We start from the raw sequence: 26,143 nt of genomic DNA on the forward strand, positions 1-26,143 counted from the left end.
ACATCTTCTTTATCTATTCATCTGTCGATGGACATCTTGGCTCTTTCCACAGTTTGGCTATTGTGGACATTGCTGCTATAAACATCGGGGTGCACGTACCCTTTTGGATCCCTACTTTTGTATCTTTGGGGTAAATACCCAGTAGTGCAATTGCTGGATCATATGGTAGCTCTATTTTCAACTTTTTGAGGAACCTCCACACTGTTTTCCAGAGTGGCTGCACCAGCTTACCTTCCCACCAACAGTGTAGGAGGGTTCCCCTTTCTCCGCATCCTCACCAACATCTGTCGTTTCCTGACTTGTTAATTTTAGCCATTCTGACTGGTGTGAGGTGGTATCCCATTGTGGTTTTAATTTGGATTTCCCTGATGCCGAGTGATGTTGAGCACTTTTTCATGTGTCTGTTGGCCATTTGGAAGTCGTCTGTTCATGTCTTCTGCCCATTTCTTGATTGGATTACTTGTTCTTTGGGTGTTGAGTTTGATGGGCTGGGGCCTTCTTAAGGGTGACCCGAGCAGTGGTTGTATCAAGAGGAGCATGGCACTGAGCCCCTCCCCTGGTCCTTCCTCCTGCAGAACCACCTCAGTTTGTCAAGGAGCCAGAGAGACACATCACAGCGGAGATGGAGAAAGTGGTGGACATTCCCTGTCGGGCCAAAGGTAACACAGTGGCGGGGTCAAAGGGGAACAAGGACCCCCCGCCCCAGACCTCTAGCCCTTCCTGTCCCTGTCACAAACTTTTCTAAATTCCACTTCCTTCTCCAGGGAGCATCACTGAGCAGGGAGCCAGTCTGGCAGTGAGCAGAAACCCCAGGAAACAAACAGGCCAAATTACCATAATCTCAGGACTGGAAATCAACCCACGTTACCATAACTCGAGGGTTACAAATGAATCCAAATTACCATAATTTCAGGATAGGTGACAGACTGAAATTGCCCATAATTTGGGAGTTGTAGACAATGCCAAATTACCATAATGTCAGAACTGCTAGAACTTGGGTACATCTCGCCTGAGATGGGTCTCATGAGCTCCGCCTGGTTTCTGGGTCATTTTGCTCCATTTCCTCCCCTACTCTCTTTACTTAACCCCCCTTTGTCAGAATTCCTGAAGAATTTCCTCTTTCCCCACCCCCAGCCTCCCTCTTTCTGGCCCAGCTGAGCTACAGGACAGCCTGAAACCAGGGTGAAGTCTGGGGTGATCGCATGGGAGGTAGAGAGCATGCACCATGGCCCGTGGTCTGATTGTGAGCAAAGGGGCAGAATGTAGCTCAGGCAGGAGGAGAGTGTCCGTGGAGGGCGTGAGTAAGGACTCCCCTTCTGAGACCACACAAAGGGAAGGGAAAGCTCCATTCATTCACCCAACAAACGTTTTTTGGAGGCTTTACCAATGTGCGGATACTCCTCTCGGGCTAGGGAGGTGTAGACTGAACCAAACAGCCAAATCCTTGCTGTTACAAAACTTACATTCTTTTTTTAAAAAAACATTTTATTTTATTTGACAGAGAGAGTGAGCACAAGCAGGGGGAGCAGCAGAGGGAGAGGGAGAAGCAGGCTCTCCGCTGAGCAGGGAGCCCGATACAGGGCTCGATCCCAGGACCCTGGGATCATGACCTGAGCCAAAGGCAACTGCTTAACGACTGAGCCACCCAGGCAACCCCAAAACTTACATTCTTAAGAGGAAGGCAGACGAACCAATAAACAAAGATACCTTATTTCATTTCATCGAAAATGGGTTGTGAGATGCCCCATGATTTTATGTGCCACTAAGAAAGAAAAAAGACTGTCAATGAAATTATGACATGCTTTCGATAGTAAGACATGTCCTGATCACAGAGGTGTTACGTGGAAGAGTGTGCCCCATGGAATAGTGAAATACAGTGTCCTAGAATGTCAGCGTGGAGAAGGGCTGGGAAGGAGAAGGGAGAAGCGAGCAGGCTTAGGGGGCTTGGAGCGACGGGGTGCTCTTTTGAATGGAGAGCGGGAGCTCCTCTGGGGAAGTCGCCTTTGAGCGGAGCCCCGGGGCAGGGGGAGGTTGGGGGTACCTGCAGGAAGACCATGCCGGGCCAAGGGTGTATGACTTGGGCAAGGCTGAGAGACGGGGAGCCCCCGTTCACCTCCCTCTGCAGACCAGGTAGGAGGGGGCTCCCAAGGGCCGCCTCAGGAACACTACCCCCTTCCTCATGCTCTTTGACATGGGACTCTGTGGTCATGTGAGTTTGGGAAACGAACCCCCGGTTGGAGGTTCCCAGAACATACCACAAGTTCTGCTAAATTAAATGGCAGTTAAAAAAAAAAATTAATGTGTCCTGTCCAGCATTTCCAAGCTAAACTAATCAAGCTAAATTTTCTTGGAACCCCTGCTGTTATAAAGAACTTAAGAAATGCCATGCTGAGAACATCTTTCACCTCTTCCAAGACCATTAAGCGGCACCTCTGAGAAGGTTCTAGAAACCAAGACACACTGGGACCCCCCCACACACACACCCCTTGCCGACTTCCAGGCTCAGAGGCGGGATGGAGGGAGCCAGGAGATGGGCTAACTGTGGGCCCACGTCTGTCCCCCCAGGCGTACCTCCGCCCTCCATCAGCTGGTACAAGGACGCGGCCGTGGTGGAGGTGGAGAGGCTGAGCCGCTTCCGGCAGCATGGTGACGGGGGCCTGCAGATCAGCGGGCTGCTCCCCGACGACACCGGCATGTTCCAGTGCTTTGCCCGCAACGGGGCCGGCGAGGTGCAGACCTCCACCTACCTGGCCGTCACCAGTAAGCTGGCCCTGCCCTGCCCCTGTGTCCCTCCCGCCCAGGACGCCGCTTTCCTCCAAGCCAGCAGCCTCTTGAGAAAAGATGCTGCATTTTGCAGGGAGAGGATATGCCAGAAGACCATCCCTGGGCAGCCGGGGTGGCTGTCCCCGGCTTTCACAGCCCCAGTCTGGTGCTCCGGAACCCTGAGCCAAGGGCGACTTCGCTGGCTCTTTGAGAGAAGCAGCTGTGAAACCCCAGGCCCCGCTCTGTCATCCAAGCTGTCCCTGGCTTCCCGGGCAGGGCTGAAGCCGCCCCGTCCCAGCGTCCCAGCAGAGAGACTTAATTCCCAAAGGGAGCCAGAACTTGAATCTCAGTCCCCACTTCGGACTTTTTGCCCTCTTTTGGTGGTTATAATAGTTCTCCTGCCCTCTTAATGGAGTTGCATGAGCTCAAAATGCTCCGTGAGTGGTCACACCGTAGACAGCCGGGCTCTGGGCACGTGCAGAGCGACGCTGGGCTCCCTGTCTCAGCCACCAAAGGCAGGACGTATGGTCATGGGCCTCCTTGAGCCCCTCCAGGCTCATCACCCAGACCCACAGAGGCCCCCAAACAGGGCAGCCACGGAGCAGAGGGCGAGAGTCAGGGCAGAAGGACTGCCATCTTGCTTCTTGCTTCTGATGAGTGCCGGGGAAGCTGGTGCTCGTCCCTCCCTAAGCTCCGCCCCCATGCACGTCCGACCAGACGGTTCCCTGAGGGCTGGACTAGGGAAGGCAAGCCCAGAGCAAGAAGGCTGCACTTAGCCTTGAAGAACCACAGCTCAGCCAGGCTGTGGACTCTCCAGGGCCAAGGCTTGTGCAGAGTGGGTCATGTTCTTCTATTGGCCATAACCACTTTTTCTCTTAAGAAACTGGAGCCTCGACGCCTCGACGTCATGTTTGGTGAAGGACGGATCCCATTTACCTTGTCATGGAGGGTGGGAGCTGCCCTCAGGGTCCTCGGTTTCCCCCAAACAGAGGCCTAAGAACCAAGGCTGGGGGAGTAGTGTAGCCTGGGTCCTCCCACAGGGCAGGGGGTACAGGGAGCCCTCAGGGGCCCCATCAGGACACCTGCGACCTTGTTTGCGGTGGGACCCACAGCAGCCAGGGTAGCAGGGGCAGGACAAGGACCTGGCCCTCTGGCTGTGGGGGCTCCTCCAGGGTGTAGCTAAGAGGCTCCACTGTCTCCTTTTGCAGGCATCGCCCCCAACATCACCAGGGGCCCCTTGGACAGCACAGTGATCGATGGCATGTCAGTGGTCCTGGCTTGTGAGACTTCAGGGGCGCCCCGGCCAGCCATCACTTGGCAGAAAGGTAGAGGGGACTGATCTCCTTTGGAGGGTGTGACCCTGTGACCATCTAGGGCAGTCCTCAGAGCTCCGTTCTGGAGCCAGCCAGGTCGGGTTCCCTGTGTACGGTTGTGAAGGTCGTGCACTGCACACTCCAGGAGGGCATCCATCTCTCACACCACAGGATGCACCGCATGCCACCCTGCTGGGCTCAAGGCCCAGCTCTGCATCTTCTGACACCTGTGGACCTCGGGTGAATTATTTACTCACTCCGAGCCTTAGGGTCCCCATCTGTAAACCGAGGACTGTAGTACACATACCCCGGGCTGGCATGAGGACGAAACAGGAGCATGCGCGTGAGGAGCCTGCACCGTGCCCAGGCAGCAGGGAAGCCCGATGAATGACAGCTGCTTGATCATATTGTGGTGGTGGCCACGACTGCAGGCGGCGGGGTGGGGGGGTTGGCGTCCGTCCTCCCCGGCGACACAGGGCTCCAGAGGGCTCTGCACCAGCAGAGCTGAAGCGGTCCTGCCCCATGTGCCCTCTCCACTCCTGTTTCCAAAACTCGCCTTCCCTACTCTCCCCGTGTACACAGGCCTCCCCATGACCCGTCCCCCTCCCCCCGCCGCTTTACTTCTCCACCTCCTAATACACAAGATTACCTGCCTATCATGCCACCTACTGCCTGACCCCCCCACCCCCCAAAGTCAGGGGTTTCAGCTTTGTCCGCGGCTGTCTCCCTGGGCCTAGGACAGGGTCTGGCACATGGCCGTGGCTCGGTGAGTGTTTGCGGAATGAGTGTAAGCACAGCCAGCACACATATGGACACAGGCACCGTCACCTGCCACACTCACTAGTTTGGTATTCCTGGCCGTGTGTGCGGATGGACACACCCACAGGCTTGCACATGGAAACGCCCCTCTGTACAGACAAGGGGGAGTTTCTTTAAAATAGCTATCGGGGCACCTGGGTGGCTCAGTCGATTAAGCATCTGCCTTCGGCTCAGGTCATGATCTTAGGGTCCTGGGATCCAGCCCTGAGTCCAGCTGTGTGCTCAGCGGGGAGCCTGCTTCTCCCTCTCCCTCTGTGTCCCACCCCCCCAAATAAATAAAACCTTAAAAAAAAAGAAATAGAATAAAATAGATACAGTGACCAAAACCTGCACTCTGGGGCTCCTCCACGGGGCACATCCCCGCACCCCAGCCCCAGGCACCAGGCCTCCCCAGGTCCCACCGCAAGGGAATGCTGCCCCCGCCCCCGTCCCTCCCACCCCCGCTCCCGTCACTTTCTTCTGCTCTCCTGAAGGTGACTCTCCAGAAGCATCCTGCGGCAGGATGCCCGTCACCACCTTGTCAGAGCTGTCTGCCCGCCCCCCGCCCCCCCCGGCCCAGGACCAGCTGTCTCCAAGAACTGTGCCTGGCTGCATCAGGAGACAGTCCCTGGCCTTCTCGGGTGAAGGGCAGACGGCACGGTGGGGGGAGAGACGCCAGGAGACCCAGGCTCTGTGACCGAGTGCCCTTGTGCCCATCTCCATGTCAGAAACCTAGCTGGGCCTCAGCCCCGACCCCGGCCTGGCCCTCCCGGCATTTCTAAAGCTGGGGGCCCGCCTGAGAGCGCCGGCCCAGAGCCGCCCGGGGACGGGAGACGCGAGGTCTCAGAGAGCCGGGGGCTGCGTGCCGCGGCCTGAGCCCACCCCGAGCGCACCCCGTGTCGCCTCCAGGGGAGCGCGTCCTGGCCAGTGGCTCTGTCCAGCTGCCTCGATTCACACTGCTGGAGTCCGGCAGCCTGCTCGTCAGCCCCACGCACATCTCCGATGCCGGGACCTACACCTGCTTGGCCACCAACTCTCGGGGGGTCGACGAAGCCTCGGCTGACCTGGTCGTGTGGGGTGAGTGTGCAGAGTGGGAACACTTCACACGTCCGTGCGTGCGTGCGTGCTGAGCACGGGCTCTCACCACCAGCGCCTCCTCATCGGCACGGCTGTCTCACCAGGGCGCCTCTTGTACGAAGGACAGGGCCAAATGAATCCAGAGGAGCGGGGCCACGGGAAGGCCAGGGTTCTGCAGACGGTGCCACGTGGAGGCCCAGATAGTAACTATTTTTGGCTTTGAGGGCTAGATGGCCTCGGTCCCAACTCCTCGACTGACTTGTCTCTTTCATCAAAAAAGCAGCAGTGGATAATACGTCAGCCGACGGGCACGGCTGTGTTCCACTGCAAGTGTAATTTACCCGGGCAGGCTACCAGCCAGACTTGACCCTGGACGCTAGGGTGCTGAGCCCAGCTTTCAGGAAACTTCTCAAGCCCCTGGCATCGTTAGGTTGCACCACTTGGGCTCTGCACCCAAGATAGACACGCCCATGGGCCCCCTGTGGAGGCTGAGCACCGGTGGGCTGGCATGCGACGCAGCAGACGGGGAATCAGACGATCCTATTTTTACCCTGGCTGGACCACTCTTGTGCTGGTCATCCTCTGATTTCCATTTCTTCATCCCTCCCAAGGGTTTCTGGGGGAAGATTAAATGAGTCCCCACTCTGAACGTGGCTTCCAAGAATGCGAGTACCACAGAGGCACGTTGTTCTTGTTAGCGTTCTGGGTCACCCACCGTGGTAGAGCCATCCACCTGCTGGGTCTGCCTTCCCCTGCCCATAGAATTCAGCCACACGGGCCCGGGTCACCTGAAGATGCCTTTTGCACACACCTGCATCTCACCTGTTCCTCTGCATCTACTCCCCTTCTCACCACCCTGTTTCCCTGTTGTCTTTCAGCCCGGACCCGCATCACCAAGCCTCCCCAGGACCAGAGTGTCATCAAGGGTACCCAGGCCTCCATGGTGTGCGGAGTGACCCACGACCCCCGAGTGACCGTCAGGTACTCCCTCTGCTGTGGCCCCACAGAGGCAAAAGGGGAGGACAGCTTTAGGGATAGCTGGGCAAGTATGGATGCCAAGCCACGGCCTTGGGGGGACCACCTGCAGAGCTAGTGCAGGGCTGAGCTAGCTTGAACTGAATTGGGCCGAGTGGTGGGGGGGGGGGGGTCGATATGGAAAAACGGAGGAGGGAGGGATGCAGGAGGGAGCGGCGGAGAAGAAAGAGGCATTTTGGTTGGTGACATGTGGAGACTCTGAGGTGCTCTTGCTGTGACGTAGGACCCCACTCTAGCGCAATCTTCGACCCAGATCTTAGACCCCCTGCCCACCGGGTGGACAGCAGACGGGTCTGGGTAAACAGGCGTGGGAGCAGAGATAGGCCAAGGCAGGAGACACGTGTGAGAGGAAAGCGCCCCAAAATGGGGCCACCCCCCGCCCCCGGGAGCTGGGACCTTGGTGAGCTACTTGGCCTGAAGGGAACCCGGTCCCCCTGGGGAAGCCACTGGAGACAGGTCAGAAGCAGCCAAGAAGGCTGTAAAAGCCAGAACCCCTCCCAAGCTTGGGCTGCGGACACCTGGACCCACCCCAGGAAAGGCTGCAGGGACTAAGACCAGGAGAAAATTGTCCCTTCGGGGCTCTCCCTTGAACTCCGGGATGCTGAGTAAAAAAAAATGCAACTGCTTCCTTAGAAACAAATACTCCCTCCATGTTGCTTCTGTGTTTTATGGCCAATATCTCACTGACAGAGCAACTGGCTTCGAGGCTGGAAGGGGCCGGGCACTGATGGCACTTGGGAGGCTGGGCCCCCACCGCTCCGGAGGCAGCTGTATCCTGGGGCGCCATCTGGTGGCCATTAAGCACATGACAGTCTATGCCGCCACACTGAATGGGCTTCCCCCGGAAGCCAGGGTTGGCATAAAGAGGACTAACTAGACTTTTAGACCCACACCCATTCTCCGAGAATCCATTGCGGGCCCCCAGTTTGAGAAACACCTCCTTGCACATTAAACATTGACCCGTCAGGACAGTCATCATGTGGTACCAGCATAAATGCAAGCAGGAGCCTTGAAATCACGTAGATGTCATTAAAATACTGTCAACACCAGAAACAGAATATGCTTATTCCTGGGATTATTAAATTTTGTAAAAAAAAAAAAATACCGACTATAAAAATGTTCTCCAAGAGAACCCCGCCTATCCCCCCCACCACCAGAGAATTTCGCTGTGGGTTGCCGACCCACACCTAAGTGGTAGCTATAATTTTAGCACCTATTAATTGAAAAACTTCATAATAATAAAAAGCTATATTAATTCAGCGACACTTTAAAATAAATTGGTGTTTTATTTATTAAAATATTATCCAGCTAGCATTTGGAAAATACTTGCACGTTTTATTCATTCTCTAGACAATTCTTAATGAGCAAAGGGATTCAGGGACCTCTTGCAATATAGCTGCAGACCCACCTCCCAAGGACCCCTAGGGACCCACAGATGGGAAAACCCTATTCCAGTTCACTGAGGGGTCCTCGCCTTAGAATGGCACTCCCCATCTAGGGCAATCTTTACTCGGTGGGGAGAGAGAACAGAATTGGTTCTCAGGCCCCAAAATTGTCAGTCTGGGGCCAAAGGCACCTGCATATCTCGCACTCCTTCCTTGGACTTGAAAACTCTGTTGGAGTTTTAGGAACAGACCAGGGGTTCCCTGAGCAGACAGGCTAGAAGGGACCCAACAAACAACCCAGTCAGATTAAAGTGATGGCCACTTAATTCTGTGCTCTGTGCCATCCTCAAAAATCAAGCCAGGGTCCAGGGGTCATGGCCTGAGCAGGTGCAGGTTGCCTGCCCAGAAAGCTTCCAGAACTGCCTTAGGAGAAACTCTTCTGTTTGGATTTGAGCCCAGATCTAGACCCACTCTGAGCAATCCACTTGTGGCCACTGTTAATACTAATCAATATTTCCATTGGCTTTCTTTGTTACACAGCTAATAGATATCCTTTTTAAGAGGGAAATATTGAAAATTTAGATAAGCCCCAAAAAATGGGGAAGGAAAGAGAGAGAGAGAAAGAAGAAAAGTAGGTTTATCTGTTTCTCTCAGTTAGAGATAATAATACTAGAGTGTCATTTATAAAAAACCTAGAAACACAGTTTCTTTGTCTGCTTTTTCCCTTAAGAACCCATTGTGAATCTCTTCCCCTGTCAATAAATATTCTTGTATAAACTTAATTATATGATTATTCACTCATCCATTGTGTGGATGTAACATAATTTCTGTTACCAATTCCCTAATGCCGGATATTTGGATGGTTTCTCAATTTTTTGCTAATATTAAGAAACATCATGGGCTGCCTGGGTGGCTCAGTTGGGCATCTGACTCTTGATCTCAGGGTCATGGGTTCAAGCCCCATGTTGAGCTCCATGCTGGGCGTGGAGCCTACTTTAAAAAAAAAAAGAAACATCATGATGAATGTCCTTGCAACTAAATATTTTTGCACTTCTTTGATTTCCTGAGGACTATCTAATATTATTTAAAACTGAAAGGAGGCCTGAAAATTGCTCATCAAAATTGTTTAATAGCCAGCTATATAGTTACAGATGATTTTGGAAAATTTCTACCCTGAATTAAATGGACTCATGAGTTGTTTCTTTCTTTTTTTTTTTTTTTTTATAAATTTCTACGTGGAAATTTTCAAACATAGCCCAGAGTAGAGAGACCAGGATCATCAAGCCTTACATACCCATCTCTTTTTTTTTATTTAAATTCAATGAATTAACATATAGTGTATTATTAGCTTCAGAGGTAGAGTTCAGTGATTCATCAGTCTTATATAACACCCAGTGCTCATTACATCACGTGCCTTCCTTAATGTCCATCACCCAGTTACCCCATCCCCCCATGTCCCTCCCCTCCAGCAACCCTCAGTGTGTTTCCTATGATTAAGAGTCTTTTATGGTTTGTCTCCCTCTCTGACTTTATCTTGCTTTATTTTTCCTTCCCTTCCCCTATGATCCTCTGTTTGGTTTCTTAAGTTCCACATATGAGTGAAATCATATGATAATTGTCTTTCTCTGACTGACTTATTTTACTTAGCATAATACCCTCTAGTTCCATCCACATCATTGCAAATGGCAAGATTTCATTTGTTGATGGCTGAGTAATATTCCATTGTATATATATACCACATCTTCTTTATCCATTCATCTGTCGATGGACAACTGGGCTCTTTCCACAGTTTGGCTATTGTGGACATTGCTGCTATGAACATTGGGGTGCAGGTGCCCCTTCAGATCACTGCATTTGTATCTTTGGTTCTGTACCCATCTCTTGGCCTCAGCAATTGTCAGCATTTGGCTCACCTGGTTCCTCCTATACATGCCCTGCCCCCCCACACACAGACACTTTTTTCACTGCACTATTTTAAAAGCAAATCTCAAGCATGTCATTTCACCTTTAAATATGTCAATATGCATTTCTTACTTAAAAGGACTTTTCTTTAAACATAACAACTATGTCCCTGTCACATGGAACACAATGAACCATCCCTTGATGTCTGCTAATACCATATTACAACATCCCTGATAGTCTGAGAGGTGTCTTTTTAAAAGCTGGTTGGTTTAACTCGGGGCCCAAACAAGGTCCACACGTGGCGTTTGGTTGGTGTCTCCTTAGCTCTACACAGTCCCCTCCCCCTCCTTTTTATTTTCGGTTTCATTGCTGCTTTGTTTACGTGGTTTAATTAGTTGGAGAAACCAGGTTTTACAGGACAAAGGTCCAGCTAACTTTTTTTTATAAAGGGACAGAGTAAATATTTTAGGCTTTGAGGGCTAGATAGCTTTTGTCACAGCTCTCCAAGTCTGCCTGTGTTCCAATAAAACTTTATTTACACAAACAGGCAGGGGGCCACAGTTTGCTGACCCCTACTCTGGAAGACCCCACATTCCGGGGTTGGCCAGCTACTCTTTCACGATGCAGTACACTTGTTCTTCTATCCCTTGTATTTCTAGTTAGATTCAAGGAACTGGCTGATTAGATTCGGGCTTAGTTGTTTGGGCGCAAACACTTTACAGCTGGTGATACACCCTTCCTAAAACACCACGTCCTGGGGCAAAGAATGTCTGCTTGCCATAGGCTGTTTCTTAAGCAGGAATTACTCTCTGCCCCTCCATTTGCTTTTTTTTTTTTAAAGATTTTATTTATTTATTTGAGAGAGAGAATGAGATAGAGAGAGCACATGTGAGGGGGGAGGGTCAGAGGGAGAAGCAGACCCCCTGCTGAGCAGGGAGCCCGATGCGGGACTCGATCCTGGGACTCCAGGATCATGACCCGAGCCGAAGGCAGTCGCTTAATCAACTGAGCCACCCAGGCGCCCCTCCCTCCATTTGCTTTTAAGTAAAATTCTACGCATGCATCAGCGCTGGCAAGGATGATTCTTCCCTAGCTATGGAGATGAATTGAAGGTGATTACTTCTGACAATTTGTAAATGTATATAAAAAGCCTTAAAATTTAACTCAGCAATTTCTCTGCTGAGAATTTATCCTTGAGGCAATGATTTAGAATGTATGAAAATATGCTGCAAGGATGTTCCTCGCAGCATTAACTATAATATCAGACAACAAGGAGCTACCCCGGCCGTCCAACGTGGCGGGAATAGTTGCAGAGTGACTATATGTGACGCAGTGTGCCGCCGATAAAAACCAGGGCGTGGAAGTGTCACATTACAAAGAGTTTATGATACTCTGTTGGGTGGGGAAAGCAGCTTTAAAATCAGGACAGGGGCACCTGGGTGGCTCAGTCGTTAAGCGTCTGCCTTCGGCTCAGGTCCTGATCCCAGGGTCCTGGGATCGAGCCCCGCATCAGGCTCCCTGCTCAACGGGAAGCCTGCTTCTCCCTCTCCCACTCCGCCTCCTTGTGTTCCCTCTCTCGCTGTGTCTCTCTCTGTCAAATGAATAAAATCTTTAAAAAAAAAACATAAAATCAGGACGGATGGCTAGCTAGCTAGCTGTCGTTTACCTACATGTGCTCTGAGCGTCGAAATACATAATGATGACTAACTTCTATTGATCCCTTACTACCAGAAGCATTTTACATGAACTCACACCATCCTTATAACAGCCCAAAAGGTGGGTGGTATTATTTTTCCTCGCAGGACACATGAGGAAACAAAGGCATAGGGAGGCCAAATAAACATACCCAGGATCACAAAGCTGGTAAGTGGCCAAGGTTAACATTTGACCAGGGAATCTGAATCCAGAACACAGCAGCACTGTGGTACCATGCCCCTTGGGGCAGGAGAGAAAAGTCTGGAAGGGAGATGCTCCCATCGCATCATGTTACCCATGATGGGAAAGCTTTTCAGTTTTCTTGCCCTGCATTTTTTTTTCCTATTTGTAATTGCAATTTTCTGATTTTTTTTTTTTAACTTAAAAATATTACAGGCTCATCCTCCCTAGCAGCCTTAGATTCTCTAACACAGATAGTTCTCACACCTCGTGGCTCAGGCCACACAGTCCCCAGCTGAGTGAGTGACGGGTCATGTGCAAAGCCGCTCAGCCCCCCTCCTGCTCCCTGCCCTGGCTCCCGGCGCCCTGGCCAACCTTGCCAGGGGGGCGGGCATCAGCATGGCGTGCCCCCTAGAGCTGGCACCCCCCATTACATGGATGACGGTAATATTGTATTTCCTCCGGGATCATTCCAGAGGAGATACTTCTTATTGTCAGGCACGGGCATATGTGTAATTTCTCAAGTCCCCCTTTGTACCAACTGACCGAAGCTAAAGTGATTTTTTGGACACTAAAGTCAATTTGTCACAGTGATGCATTGATCTAATGATTCCCCTCATAAAACTAATTCCAAAATGCAGTCTGTCCGGAAACTTGCTTTTTCCAGCTGTAATCTTTTAACCTCTTTGGAAGATTACTTTTTGCCGGCTCTTTCATGCTGGCTGCTTGGCAAAGGAAACAGGGCTCTGACTGAGACCTGAGCTGGAGGTATAATGGCTTCGTGGGCTAAGCCGTCCTGGACAGAGCACCCTGCGACAGCGACGGGGGGCTGCCGGCTGCATGGGTGCTCCCCTCCCCACTGTGTTCCTGCCCAGGACCGGCCCTGGGGGCCCCACGTCTCCTGGGGAGTGCCCTGCCGCCCTTGGAGCTCTCCTGCAGACCAGCCCCAGGCTGAGCCCCAGCAGCCCCCCTACTTCCCGACCTCTCTTTACCGACTGCTGCTTCTTACCCTTAGGTATGTCTGGGAGAAGGATGGGGCCGCCCTGGGCACCGAGAGCAACCCCCGCATCCGTCTCGACAAGAACGGCTCCCTGCACATCTCGCAGACGTGGTCGGGGGACATTGGCACGTACACCTGCCGGGTGCTGTCCGCCGGAGGCAATGACTCTCGCAGTGCCCACCTGCGTGTCAGGTAAGGGCAGCCCCCCCCCCCCCGCAAAGGGGGGCCTAGGCCGCAACAGGAGGCTTATGTTGGCGGATGCCCGGGCCACATGTGACCTGGGTCCACTCCCCTCTGGGAACATACCCAAGCCTCCTCCAAGGCCTTCCCCGCCCCAGCTCAGGCCCTCTGTCAAGAGCAGCGGAGTCTGGGTATGGCTTTGGGCAGGGGGACCCCCGACCCAGAGAGAAGAGCCTCCAGGTAGATGGCCGTACGGCAGAGCACGAGGTTCAGGCTGAGCCCTGGGCGCCCGTGTGTCCCCTGACTGCAGGCCTCACAGGCGGCCCCACCACATCTCTCTCCTCCAGGCAGCTGCCTCATGCCCCCGAGCACCCCATGGCGACCCTCAGCACCGCGGAGAGGCGGGCCATCAACCTGACGTGGGCCAAGCCCTTCGACGGCAACAGCCCCCTGCTCCGCTATGTCCTGGAGATGTCAGAGAACAGTAAGCCTCCCCGCCCCGGCCGGCTGGGAACCTGGACTCGGGGAGTCGGCCCGGGGCCCTGGCTCTGGCTCCCCCCTCTTCCAAGTCCCGTGCCTTGGAGCAAACCTTCTGGAAGCCCCCGCTTCTCTGCAAAAGGAGCGTTGGCATGTGCCTCCCCGGTCGTTGTAACAGTTGCACACGATCAGGCGTGTGAGGGGCGGGACGCAGGGCCTGCCACTCCAGAGCCTCCCAGGTGGTGGTGACTTTTTTGCTTTTTATCCTCCCAAGACCCCAAGCTGTGAACTCCAAAATTAGCAGGCCTCCTTTGAACGGTGTTTTAAATACAGTTTGCCTGGAGCTCATCAATTTGAGGGGGAAAAAAATAAAACCTAGAAAAGACATGTGCATCTCAGTTCCCGTGAGCCCTTGCTTCCTTCGCCAGGACGCTCCAACCCCCTCGGACCAGTGGGCTAAGGGGACCCAGAAAAATGACGTGCCCAGCTTCTACTGGACCGAGTGGGGGAGGGTCTCTGCTGGCCCAAACGGCACTGGGCCTCTGCTGGAATGGGGGTAAGGAGCGTGGCCTCCCGGGATGCCCACCTCTGCCTCCACCCTCTGTCCTGGTAGATGCACCCTGGACCGTGCTCCTGGCCAGTGTGGACCCTGAGGCTACCTCGGTGATGGTCAAGGGCTTGGTGCCTGCACGCTCCTACCAGTTCCGCCTTTGTGCAGTCAACGACGTGGGGAAGGGACAGTTCAGCAAGGACACAGAGAGGTGAGGGGAGCAGGTGTTCTTCCAGAAGGGGTGTGGGTGACTCCATCGGAGGGAGGGGCTGAGGGGACCTCCAGCAGAGTCCCATGTGGCAGCATGGGGCCTGTGGGCTTCGGTGTCTGCGTCTGTGGAATGGGGCAGCATCACTCACACCTGCCTCACGGGGACGCCGTAAGGATGACAGGGGGCGAAACGGGAGGTGCCGTGAGCAGTGCCTGATGTGGGATAAGCACCCACCGGAGTTAGTGGTCCCTCTCACTGGGAGCTGGGCAAGTTCAGACTTAGCTCATTTCCACTCTCCCTCCTCATGGGCACCGTTACTCTCATGTGGACGTGAGGTGTAAGGGACCACGGGACCCACACAGCTCTCTGTATCCAGTGACTTGCATGCTGTCAGGGTCCATTAAGCTTTCAGCAGAGCTTTTACAAAATGATGAAAATTAAGTAAAAACAGAGAGCCATCCATTTTCAAACACCACCCGGTAAGACCCACTTATGTAGGAGGCGATTCTGGGCCACCTCAGGCCTGTAGGATGAAAGGTCAGAATGACAGCGACACAAATCCCATGCCCCCAAGCTGTGTGCTCCCCTTTCCTTTTTTATGTTTCTTTTTAATTCTTTCAGATTTATTGAGATGCAGTTAACACATAACATGGTGTGAGTTTAAGGTGGACAGTGTGGCGATTTGATACACTTAGAGAGTGTAGTAGGATTACCACCATGGTGTTGGCTAAGCCCTCTATCCCATCACAAAATTACCATTTCTTTTTTGTGGTGAGGACATTTAAGATCTATTTTGTGGACACTAAAGTCAATTTAGACACTAAGACCAATGGAACAGAATAGAGAGCCCAGAAATAAACACTCATATATATAGTCAACTGATATCTTTACAAAGAAACCAAGAATGTATTTGGCTCTTTAAAAGATTCTCTTAGGTGTGTGTACGCAGACCTCTGGCTTAAATCGCTTATTTGGTTCTGCCACAGTTCCAGTGAGCTTAAGTCTTTGTGGCTCTCGCGAGGGGGACTGCCACAGGGGTCGTGACACCCTAACCGGAAAGCGAGGTGGCAGGTAACAGCCTGGCAGGGAGGGTAACTACAGGAGGATTTATTCCCTCGCTGTTCGTTGAACACCTACTATGTGCTGGGCTGTGTGTAGACCATGAGGGGTACGGGGAACAAAGTGGATGCGGCCCCAGCCCTCCAGAACTACAAAATCCCAACAACAGAAATCCTCCAAGTGCCGGGAAAACCACCCCACTTTCTCCAGGTCTTTGGGCTTCACTTCAAGCCCCGATTCATCTTTCCTGATGAATCCTACTAATAGCCTTGAGTCACGAAGAAAAAGGTTAAATCACCCTCGCTCGCAGGCTTTACAAAGACATGGGAGTGTGCAGTACATTTTGGAAAGCTATCCATCAGAAAGCAAAAACATAAAAATAAACTGAAAGGGAGAGACATCCATCAAAAATAATTAACTTCTGTTTTTAATGGATGCATGTCAGTTAGGCGAACAATACACCGCAATGGAACACTGCGTCCCCTAGCAATGCCAGAGAAAGAAATGCAGTGACGCTCGCTTCCGGAAGCGGGGGATGGGCTCCCCCCTCCACGTGCCTCCCCAGCCCCACCTGGCCTGCCCTGCCCACAGCCTGGGGCTCAGCTGGGCAGGAAAGGAAGCCTCATCACGGGGCACCACCAGCCTGCAAGTGGGAAGTGACTGTTGAACACTCCTGCTTCTGAAATGCCTGAGGACTTATGACATCATCAGCCCCCACAGCAGCTTCTCTGACATCCGGGAAACTGAGGCACATGTCCCTCAACAGCACAGACAACACACACATCTGGGGCTTTGTGGTGTTGTAAAAGGATTCATCCATACATGGTGTTCCTTGAGCCTCAACCAGTCTTAGAAAGCAGCAAGTGGAGCTTTATTACACTCCTTTAAAAGATAAAAGAACAAGCTCAGAGAGGTTAAGCGACTTGCCCAAAAGCACACAGCAACTGTACAGAGTCATCCAGAAACAGAGCAGCCTCCTCGTATCCCATCAGACTCCTGTATTTGCCCTCAAGACTAAGAGTGGAAAGGCCTACCCACGCTTGATGTTTTCATATCCAGGGTCTCCCTCCCTGAGGAGCCCCCCACAGCCCCCCCACAGAATGTCATCGCCAGCGGCCGGACCAATCAGTCCATCATGATCCAGTGGCAGCCGCCTCCCGAGAGCCACCAGAATGGCCTTCTCAAGGGCTACATCATCAGGTAGGTACCCCCTGCCTCCCCGGGGAAAGGAGGGGCAGCCCCCACCCAAGGGAAGGGTCGGGAGTGGATCGGAAAACAGCCAAGTCACGGCAGGTCCTTCTCCATCTCACAAGGACCAGGCAACAAGAAATGGCTTCGCCCTGGTAGGAAGGACTCAGGTTAGATGTACAGAGGGACTTCCAGAAGGCAGAGTCTTGGAAAACAACGTGAAGGCTTGAGAGAGGAGGTACAGGGTAATGTCCTCAAGGCTGTGTGGATCGGCAGGTCAGCCACATGTCAGGGCTCCATAGGATAGGGCACAGGGAGATGGGTAACTATCTGAGGGGCCAACCATCCGGGAAACCAGGAATGCTCCATCTGAAGCCACCTACTGGGCCAAGGACAGTCAAACAGTGGAGCTCCTTTTGTTGGTCCTTATTGTAAAATGAAGCCCAGTTAAGGAGACTTTTATGTCTACACTTGACCAAGGGTACCTCACCAGTAACCTCAAACTGAGTTATTAAGTGCTACTAATTTGGTGTCGTAAATTCAAATTAGCGTAAGACTAAAGTTACTGAGCGTCCATCAGTATTCTGAATTCTGGCTGGCTGCAAAATGCACGTCTCTTTCCTGTATGTGTACACTCTCCCAGCACTGCTATGCCCAGATCTGGAAGGAGTTATTGTTGACTTGACTGCTCCATGATCCGTTAATTTTGTGGTGGGTTTTTGGTGAACCCTAATGGGGAGTGGCCCTCAAAGGGTGGTCCCTAGACCAACAGTGGCCTCAATTTGAATGCAAACTCTCAAGTCCTACCCCTGATCGTGGGAAACTTTGGGGTGGGCCCAGCAACCTGGGTTTCAACAAGCCCCCTGGGTATTTCTGATGCATGGTAAGTCTCTGAGAACCACTGCTATGGGGTCTTGTAACACATCAAAATAATCTGGGGCCTCTAATTTTCCAATAATGTGTGTGTTGTGGTTCTCCTATGAGCTATCCGTCCCCCCATATTTTGCCCATACAGACCCCACTTCTGTATTACCACGTGTTCTTTTTCCAGTGGAAGGTAGAAATTGATAGAGTAGGTAGCTCAAGTTTGTTCTTTCCCCCTAAGTGAGTGACTGTCAAAAGAGGGAGCCACTCCTTTGGAGGGACAAAGAAAATGGGCCCAACCTTCGGACGTGGCTCTCCATCAATGACCCCTCCAAGGTGAGACCAATGTGATCTGCCCAGAAACTCTTAGTGTCCATGGTTAGCCAATCTCTCCGATGTCCAACTCCATCAAAAAGAACAGACACATCCTCTAGACCTGTGGTTATTTAATTTAAAATAAATAGAAGTACACGTTCCCAGCTGCACCAACCACATTTCAAGTGCTCAGCAGCCTTGCGTGCGCGTGGCTGCCATGTTGGACGGTCCGGGTATGGAACGTTTGCAGCATCACACGCGGTTTCCTGGGCCACGTCCTGCCTTCCTCCCCTCAGGTACTGCCTGGCCGGGCTGCCCGTCGGGTACCAGTTTAAGAACATCACGGACGCTGACATCAACAACCTGTTGCTGGAGGACCTCATCATCTGGACCAACTATGAGATCGAGGTGGCCGCCTACAACAGCGCTGGGCTGGGTGTCTACAGTAGCAAAGTCACCGAGTGGACACTGCAGGGAGGTGGGTGGGGATCGTGACCGCGGGGGAGCTGGTGCTTCTCTCTCTCCCTCCCCGGCCCGCACCTGTCGGTCCTGTACCTGTTTCCCCCAGTCCTGAGCTATTGCCCGCTGTGCCTGGCTACCCCGTAGGGCGGGAGGGTGCCGAGGGGCAGAGGAGTTGTGGGGGGGAGCATGATGAGGGCAGAGGCTTCAGGGGTATGGGGACCTTCTTCGGAGTCCGTGTTATTGAATCATGAAACGGCTCGCGTCCAGGATTGTACATAACAACCTCCCCCAAGCACGTTCCTATCCACCACTTCTGTTTATTGGTACCTTGTGAAATGGGTCAGGCAAGTGTTATTACACCCAAACTAATCGAGAGAAAGAGGGTGCCTCAAGTCCACAAAGCAAAGGGGGGAGGGGGCGGCACAAAGCAGGAGCTGCAGACCCCATGCCTGTGTTTTCTCTACTTAACTGGGCAAGACTGACTTCGCTCCCTGCGCCGCCCCCCTCACCCCATCCCTCTGCTCTCCTCCAGTCCCCACCGTCCCTCCTGGCAATGTGCACGCGGAGGCCACCAACTCCACGACCATCCGCTTCACCTGGAATGCCCCCAGCCCCCAGTTCATCAATGGCATCAACCAGGGCTACAAGGTACGTGAGGCCTCGCCCTGCCCCAGGAGAAAGGCTGGGGATTCTCTGAGGGAGGCCGCAGGCCGAGGAGTGGGGAGGAGGTGAGGGACCCCCTGTGCTTCCGAAATCATTGGTTCAAGCCAAGCAGAGGACACGTGATCAAGGTGAAAGGCATGCAGGCTCTCTCTCAGGCCCCTTCCAGGCTGGGGGGGGCGGGGGGGCCGAGGGGGGTCTGGACACTGCCCAGCCTGTGACCCAGTGCAGAGGAACTTTCTCGGAGAGATTGGGTTATAAGCAAAACCAGGTTTGTTTCAGGCTCAGGAATACTTGGGCATAGCCGTGGCCTCAGAAAAATCCAGAACCCACTTCTTCCTGCCAAGCTGTGGCTCTTTTAGAACCACACATGTCCGTGGGCTGCCCTTGACCCCACAGAGAGTGTGGTTAAGGGAACGGGACTGGGACCCTGACAGATGTGGGTTTGAATCCTGGCTCTGGTTCTGCCCCTCGCTGGCTCCCTGGACACGTCCTACAGTCTGTCTGAGCCTTGCTCCTTCGATAAACGCTGATTGAGCCCTCCTGTGTGTACCGTTCTAGCTGCCGGAAAACCAGACTAAACTCCCATTCCCTCATTTGCGAGTGAGGGTGATAAGAACGCCGATTCCTTAGGGTTGCGTGAGGATCAAATGAGAGAATATTCGTAACTCGATGAGCACAGTGATACACACCTAAGTGCTCTGTGAGCCATCGTAGCCAGAGTAGGGATGCGTTCGCCCGATCAGGCGGCCCTAACCAGGTGCCACCGTCTGGGCGGCTCCAGCAACAAAAATCTATTTCCTCCCACTCCCAGAGGCTGGCAGTCTGAGATCCAGGTTTGGGCAGGGCTGGTTCCCTCCGAGGCCTCCATCCTTGGTGCACAGGTGCCCCCTTCTTCCCCGTGCCCACGCGTGGTCCCTCCGCTGCGTGCGTCCCGATCTCCTCTTATAAGCATGCCAGGACTACGGCCCACCTTACTGACCTCATTTTAACTTCGCTGCCTCTTTAAAGACGCTCTTTCCAAATACAGTCACATCCTGAGGCCCTGGGGGTTAGGACTTCAACATGTGAGTTTGGAGGGGGGACGCAGATCAGTCCATGACAACTAGCATAGCAATAATAGTAGCAGGTGTCGTTCAGCTGCTGGTATTGGTAACAGGGGCAGCAGCGGTGGTAAATCTATCATTGTAACCGCGCTGCAAGTCAGGCCTTCCCAGCCATACCCTCCGAGATCCCAGACCTTCCTCCCACGTCTGGGTCTCTGCTCTCACCCCGCAGGGAGCACCCTGCCAAGCTCCCCTAAGAGAACAGAAGACAGATTGCACAGCGCGCGGGGTGTGCAGCTGGGGCAGGAGGGAGGATGCGGTCGGCCCCCTCCAGATGTGGGAGGGCAAGCAGTGCATTTGAGGGGTGTGCCCCAGGGAAGCAGGCCGTGAGGGAGAAACACCACAAGCTCTGGCTTTGAGCCCAGGGATCTGGTGACCTTGTGATGACCGCCGACACTTCCAGAAGGCTCCTGCTCTCGCTCTGGTCCACGTGTGCACGTGCGGGACAAGCGAGATGATTTCTAGGACTCGCGGCCTTAGCCGTTATTCCTGCGAGTGGGGGTGAGGAGGCTTGGGCAGAAAGGGACTGAGATTAAATCACCAGGAGAATTTTCTGCTGGTGTTGCAAAGAAAGGAGGGACGGTCTAGAGCTGGGTACGGCCCTGCCACAGCCCTCTCGCTCCCAGGAAGGCAGGGCACCAGGCCGAGCGGGGCTATTCTGGGGCAGGGGGCTGCAGCTGACTGGCTGGCCAGAAAAGCCTCCTAAATGGGGCTCTGGGGGAGGCAGGGGAGGGGAGGGGAGGCTTGCATAGCTCTGAGAGGCAGAGGAGCTGAGCTGGGAACAATTAGCTTCTTGCTGCCAATTCTGAGTTTTCTTTCACAAATTGGGGGTGGGGAGGATGGGGCTGGGCTGCAGACTTCTAAGGCAGATGGCTCCTGGCAGGCCAAGTGGCCAGGACCGTCAGGGCAACGACCCAGACAGAGCAGGAGGAGCCTGCAGAGGTCCGCCTGACTGCCAGGTCTGCTTGGCGCCTAGCACCGTGGCTGCCCTGCAGACCTCCACAGGATGAACTGCCCAGATATGTTGAGCGCAGGAGGGCACTTTCACACTTGGCAGGGCACTCTGTGCAAGCCTGGCAGGAGGCTGAGGCTTGACTCACATTCTTCTCCCAGAAGAAGGAAGTCTTTTATCCTCACCCCATTTCACAGAGGAGGAAACTGAGGCACGAGAGGCAAGTAACTTGTTCAAAGTCAGAGTAACTGCAAAGCTCAGATTCAAACTTCAGAGTCTACACCTTTTCTTGCATTAAAAAGAAAATGCGTCGGGCCCCTGGGTGGCTCAGTTGGTTAATTGTTGTACTCTTGATTTCGGCTCAGGTCATGATCTCAGGGTCTTGGGATCAGCAGGGAGTCTGCTTAAAGGATTCTCTCTCTTCCTCTCCTCTGTCCCTCCCCCTGCTCACGCACTCTTTCTCTCTCTGTCTCTCTAAATAGGTAAATAGATAACATTAAAAAAAAGAAAATATGTCCTGTGATTTAACTGTAAAATAACAACGGTGCCTTGATTTTTTTTTTCTAAGTACAAATGGATTCAAGCAGGGATTTTGTTTCTTGCTGCTTTGGGCTTCAGCATCACAGAGAGAAAACACCAGTGCATGGTCTTTGCGTTCCTCCAATGAGAATGGACCCCCCACCCCCTTGGAATTGTTAAAAATTTTCAAACATCTACCAAAGTAGAGGGAAAACAGTAATAACTTTAGAAGACCTAATGTATCCCAGCTTCAACAATTACCGGCTCATGGCCAAATGTGTTCCATTCCCCAACCCTCTGACTCTGCCCTCGAATATTGTTGAGCAAATCCCAGGCCATCGTATCATTTCATCCGTAAATACTTCTGCCAAGAAGTATTGTAAAGCCTCTGTTTCAAACACAGCCACAGTACCCACACTGTCATCATCGTGCCTAAAAATATCAACAGTCCCCTTGATGTCATCAGATAGGCAGTCAGCACTCACATTTCTTTGACTAGTTGCTTTATTTGCTTCAGGATCCCAATGAAGTCCACACGACTGCAATTGATTGGGTATTTTTTAGGTCTCAGCTGATCTATAGATTCTCTCTCTGTCTCCCTCCCTCCCTCCCTCCTTTCTCTCTCTCTCTTTCTTGTAATTTATTGAGTCAAGAAACTTAATCATTTGCCCTATAGAATTTTCCACAGCCTAGATTTTGCTGATTGCCTCTCTGTGGGGTCATTTACCACATGCCTCTGAATGCTGTATTCGCAGTAAATTGGAACTTAGAACTAGAGCCTTGATCAGATTCAGGTTTGATGATTTTGTGTTTTTTTCCCAAATATTATTTCCTAGATGGTGCTGTGCATTTACATCAGAAAGCATAAAGTCTGGCTGTCTCTCTTTCTATCGTGTGGTGACCATTGACCACCCTGTGTGATCTATTATTTCAATAGGGTTGCAAAATGGGGACAAATATTATAATTTCTCCTTGGTGTATTAGCAGAAACGTTTTCCAATAAAAAGAATTTCCCCCTTACCAACTCTTTGGTTACCCGAAGGTTCATTTCGTCTAGGAAAAGCATGGTCAAAACTCAGTCCTTTTCCATCACTTACCAATTTTCAGAGTAATGAATGTCATTCCTTAGCATCTTCTAAAGTGCCAGATGAGTTTGGATGGGGGAGGGGGGACATCTTTTTGTTTTATTCTTGATGTATTATTATGTACTCGAGGATTTTTAGCTCATCTGGTATGTTTCAACCCATGGCTGTTATTATTCGTGTTGATGTCAGATTGACCCATCGTTGGCCTCTTTGGTTGCTGAGTCCTTTTGACAGGGCCCCGGTAGGCCGATAGCTTCCTTATAGTCTGACAGGATGGTCCAAGCTGTGTCCAGTTCCTGCGCCGTCCCTGGGATCAGCCATGTCTTCAGGGAATCTTGTTCTTTTCGGTCGGAAATAATAATTGGACACTGCAATCCAGGCACGGGGTGCTCCTTATACCAGCACTGGAGGCTGTTTCTGGGCTCTGTTAATGGACAGCTCAGAAATGCTTCTCCTTCTCCTCCTCCTTCTTTTCAGGTAAGACACATAGGGATTCTTCCAACTCAATTTCAGGGCTATAAGCTCTTTAATCATCTTATTGGTCTTTTGTCTCTCTTTTCTCCATACTGAAAATCCAGTTCCTACAACACCAACGTAATTACCTGCTTCCTTTATCCCAAAAACACCCACAACAGTTTCAGAACAGTCATCCCACCACGGTGACAACCGAAGATCGTGTCAGATTATTTACAGGGCTTTCCGTTCCTAGGGTGTATCCCCACTACGGATGTCCTCCCCCTGGCTGGGCTACAAAGTCTCTGGAAATAGTTTCTCTCTGTGTAAGTTTGCTACAGCTCAATCCACCGTTAGGTTCATTTCTTTCATTTTGGTTTTGAATTTTAGGGACTGATTTTTTAATTTAATTTTGTTCTATAATTATGGAACATATTTACGTGGTTCCAAATTAAACATACAAAGTAAATTCACAGAAAATCAGCCTGAATTCTGGTCCTTTCCCTCCCCCGTAGGTTTGGTTTCTTTTTGTTTGCTTGGTTTGGTTTTTTCCTTTCATTTCTTTAATGTAAGCAAATGCAAACGTATATAAATGTGTGTTGTCCCCTTCTTCCATAAATGACAGCCCACTCTATACACTTCCTCCATCTTGCTGCTTCTTTTTTTCTTTTTTAAAGATTTCACTTATTTATTTGACAGAGAGATAGCGAGAGCAGGAACACAGGCAGGGGGAGTGGGAGAGGGAGAAGCAGGCTTCCCGCTGAGCGGGGAGCCCGATGCGGGGCTCGATCCCAGGACCCTGGGATCATGACCTGAGCCGAAGGCAGACGCTTAACCAACTGAGCCACCCAGGCGCCCCTCTCCATCTTGCTTCTTTATTTGCATTATATCCTGGGGATCACTCCATAGGAATATAGAGATTCCCGGTTCCCTTTTTGACATCTATACTGGACTCCATTATGTGGCTTTCCCATAGTTTGGTCAGTCAGCTTCCCAGCGATGACATTTGGGTTGTTTCCAGCCTTTTACTATAATAAACATTTCTACAGTGAATAGCTTTGTGCATATATCTTTTCATATTTTTCACATTTCACTCTAGAATAGATTCGTAGAAAGGAGATTGCTGGATCAACGGATAAATGTATATATAATTTTCCTACTACTGCCAAATCCTTCCATTATTTTTAAGTTCTTTTAATTTAATTTTTTAAACAGGAAACGTATTTACATGATTCAAAAACCAATGAAAGTAAAAAGATAAACGTGTAGCACAAATCATCCCACTCCAGTTCCTTATCTGCCTGGTTCTGTCCCACCCACCCAACCCCGAAACTCTCCCCACTCCTGGTAACCACTGTTGTTAATGTCCTGCATATCCTTCCAGAATGTTCTATGTGAATCCGTACACATGCAAAGAGACAGGGAGAGAGGGAAAGACAAAAGGAGAAGGAAAGAGGGAATTTCCTCTACTTTTTTGTTAACTCCAGCAGCTAGCAGGCTGTGTATACCCCCCACCCTCTCATCCCCATAACACACTGCCTCCTCCAGAAACAAAAGGCACATCACTTCATCCCTCCTCCTGGCAGCCAGCAAGGCAGCCATCACTGTCCCCTATAATAGCCTGAGGCTCAGAGAGGCTGAGTGACTTTCCCAGGGTCACACAGCAAGGAGCAGAGCTGGGTTCTGTTCTTCTTCCTCTCCTCTGCTTTCCAAGGCAGAGTTGCCTGGCCCAGGAACCTCGATCTGGTGCTGCTCCTCAAGCCCACAGGCACCCGCATCCCCCAACCACGCTCACACCGGCCCAGTCTGCTTAGACTCTGAGACTGAGGGCCTGATAGAGTAAATCAGTGCTGAGCCTGGCTAACAAGAGCAGGCATGCAGACAGCAGAGAGAAGCTCCGATGCTCACCTAGCAGCTGTGTGTACCTCGGGGGGCAGAGGCCTTCATCCAGGATCTGCGGGGCAGAGGGGGGTCCACAGATCTGAAGCCAGCCCCTGGCAGGCCCATGTGCACCAACCAGGCTTCAACCTTTGTGGTCCTCCGTTCCCTTCCTGCAACAGCATAGGGCAGTGATGCCCACATCCAGTCCTCACTATGATCATGCAGTGGGACTGCTCAGCGACGGGCTCACCCCAGTGCCCGACGCAGAGTACGAGCGCATCAGACGGTAGCCCTGGGGTGCATTCACTCAAGCACAGATTCTATCCCAGGCCTGCCCAGAGCCCACCTCCTTTCAGGGAACGGAAGGTGCAGAAGGCAAGTCTGTAGTCTTCCTGGCCTGGGGGAGAAACCTCTGAACCCTAAGCTTCCTCCTCTTTAGACACAGCTAGAGAATGACAAGTGGATGACATCCCAGAGTAAATATTTTGAAGCCACCTCAATCCTGCTGCCATTGTAGGCTTGGAGCCATAAGACAAAGTCGTTATTCAGAAAACCACAGCCCTGTGCACTTCTGGGTCATTTTTTTTTTTTTTAAGATTTTTTATTTATTTATTTGACAGAGAGAGACACAGTGAGAGAGGGAACACAAGAAGGGGGGGTGGGAGAGGGAGAAGTAGGCTTCCCGTGGAGCAGGGAGCCCGATGTGGGGCTCGATCCCAGGACCCTGGGACCATGACCTGAGCCAAAGGTAGACGCTTAACGACTGAGCCACCCAGGCACCCCTTCTGGGTCATTTTTGAAGCCAATTGCCAGTGATATTCTTTTAAGGCACCTGTAAAGATATTCTTTGTCCTTTATTCCTACAATAATAGTAGTGATTATAATTGGCCTAAACCCAATAAAATAATATTTACCCAGATTTTGCACTTCCTGGGAAACACACCACACAATTAATTCTATTGGCGTAATTAATTCAAATTTACATTAATTAAATTAAATTAAAACATTAAACTTGTTTCTTTATCTATTCCAA

The 26,143-nt window shown here is 51.8% G+C and overlaps 1 protein-coding gene across 1 annotated transcript in view; it reads left to right on the plus strand.

The window, feature by feature from the left end:
- Positions 1–26,143, plus strand: part of SDK2 (sidekick cell adhesion molecule 2) — a 253,050-nt gene that overhangs the window by 173,134 nt on the left and 53,773 nt on the right. The window contains exons 8-18 of the mRNA XM_081805950.1: positions 576–659; positions 2,566–2,760; positions 3,972–4,088; positions 5,784–5,951; positions 6,830–6,932; positions 13,164–13,340; positions 13,676–13,812; positions 14,419–14,566; positions 16,685–16,825; positions 18,289–18,470; positions 18,987–19,102. Of these exons, the coding sequence (XP_081662076.1) occupies positions 576–659; positions 2,566–2,760; positions 3,972–4,088; positions 5,784–5,951; positions 6,830–6,932; positions 13,164–13,340; positions 13,676–13,812; positions 14,419–14,566; positions 16,685–16,825; positions 18,289–18,470; positions 18,987–19,102 (1,568 nt within the window). The remainder of the gene's footprint in view (positions 1–575; positions 660–2,565; positions 2,761–3,971; positions 4,089–5,783; positions 5,952–6,829; positions 6,933–13,163; positions 13,341–13,675; positions 13,813–14,418; positions 14,567–16,684; positions 16,826–18,288; positions 18,471–18,986; positions 19,103–26,143) is intronic.

Source organism: Leptonychotes weddellii, chromosome 15 (assembly GCF_054177405.1).
Source record: "Leptonychotes weddellii isolate Sample4059 chromosome 15, ASM5417740v2, whole genome shotgun sequence".
NCBI lineage: Eukaryota > Metazoa > Chordata > Mammalia > Carnivora > Phocidae > Leptonychotes > Leptonychotes weddellii.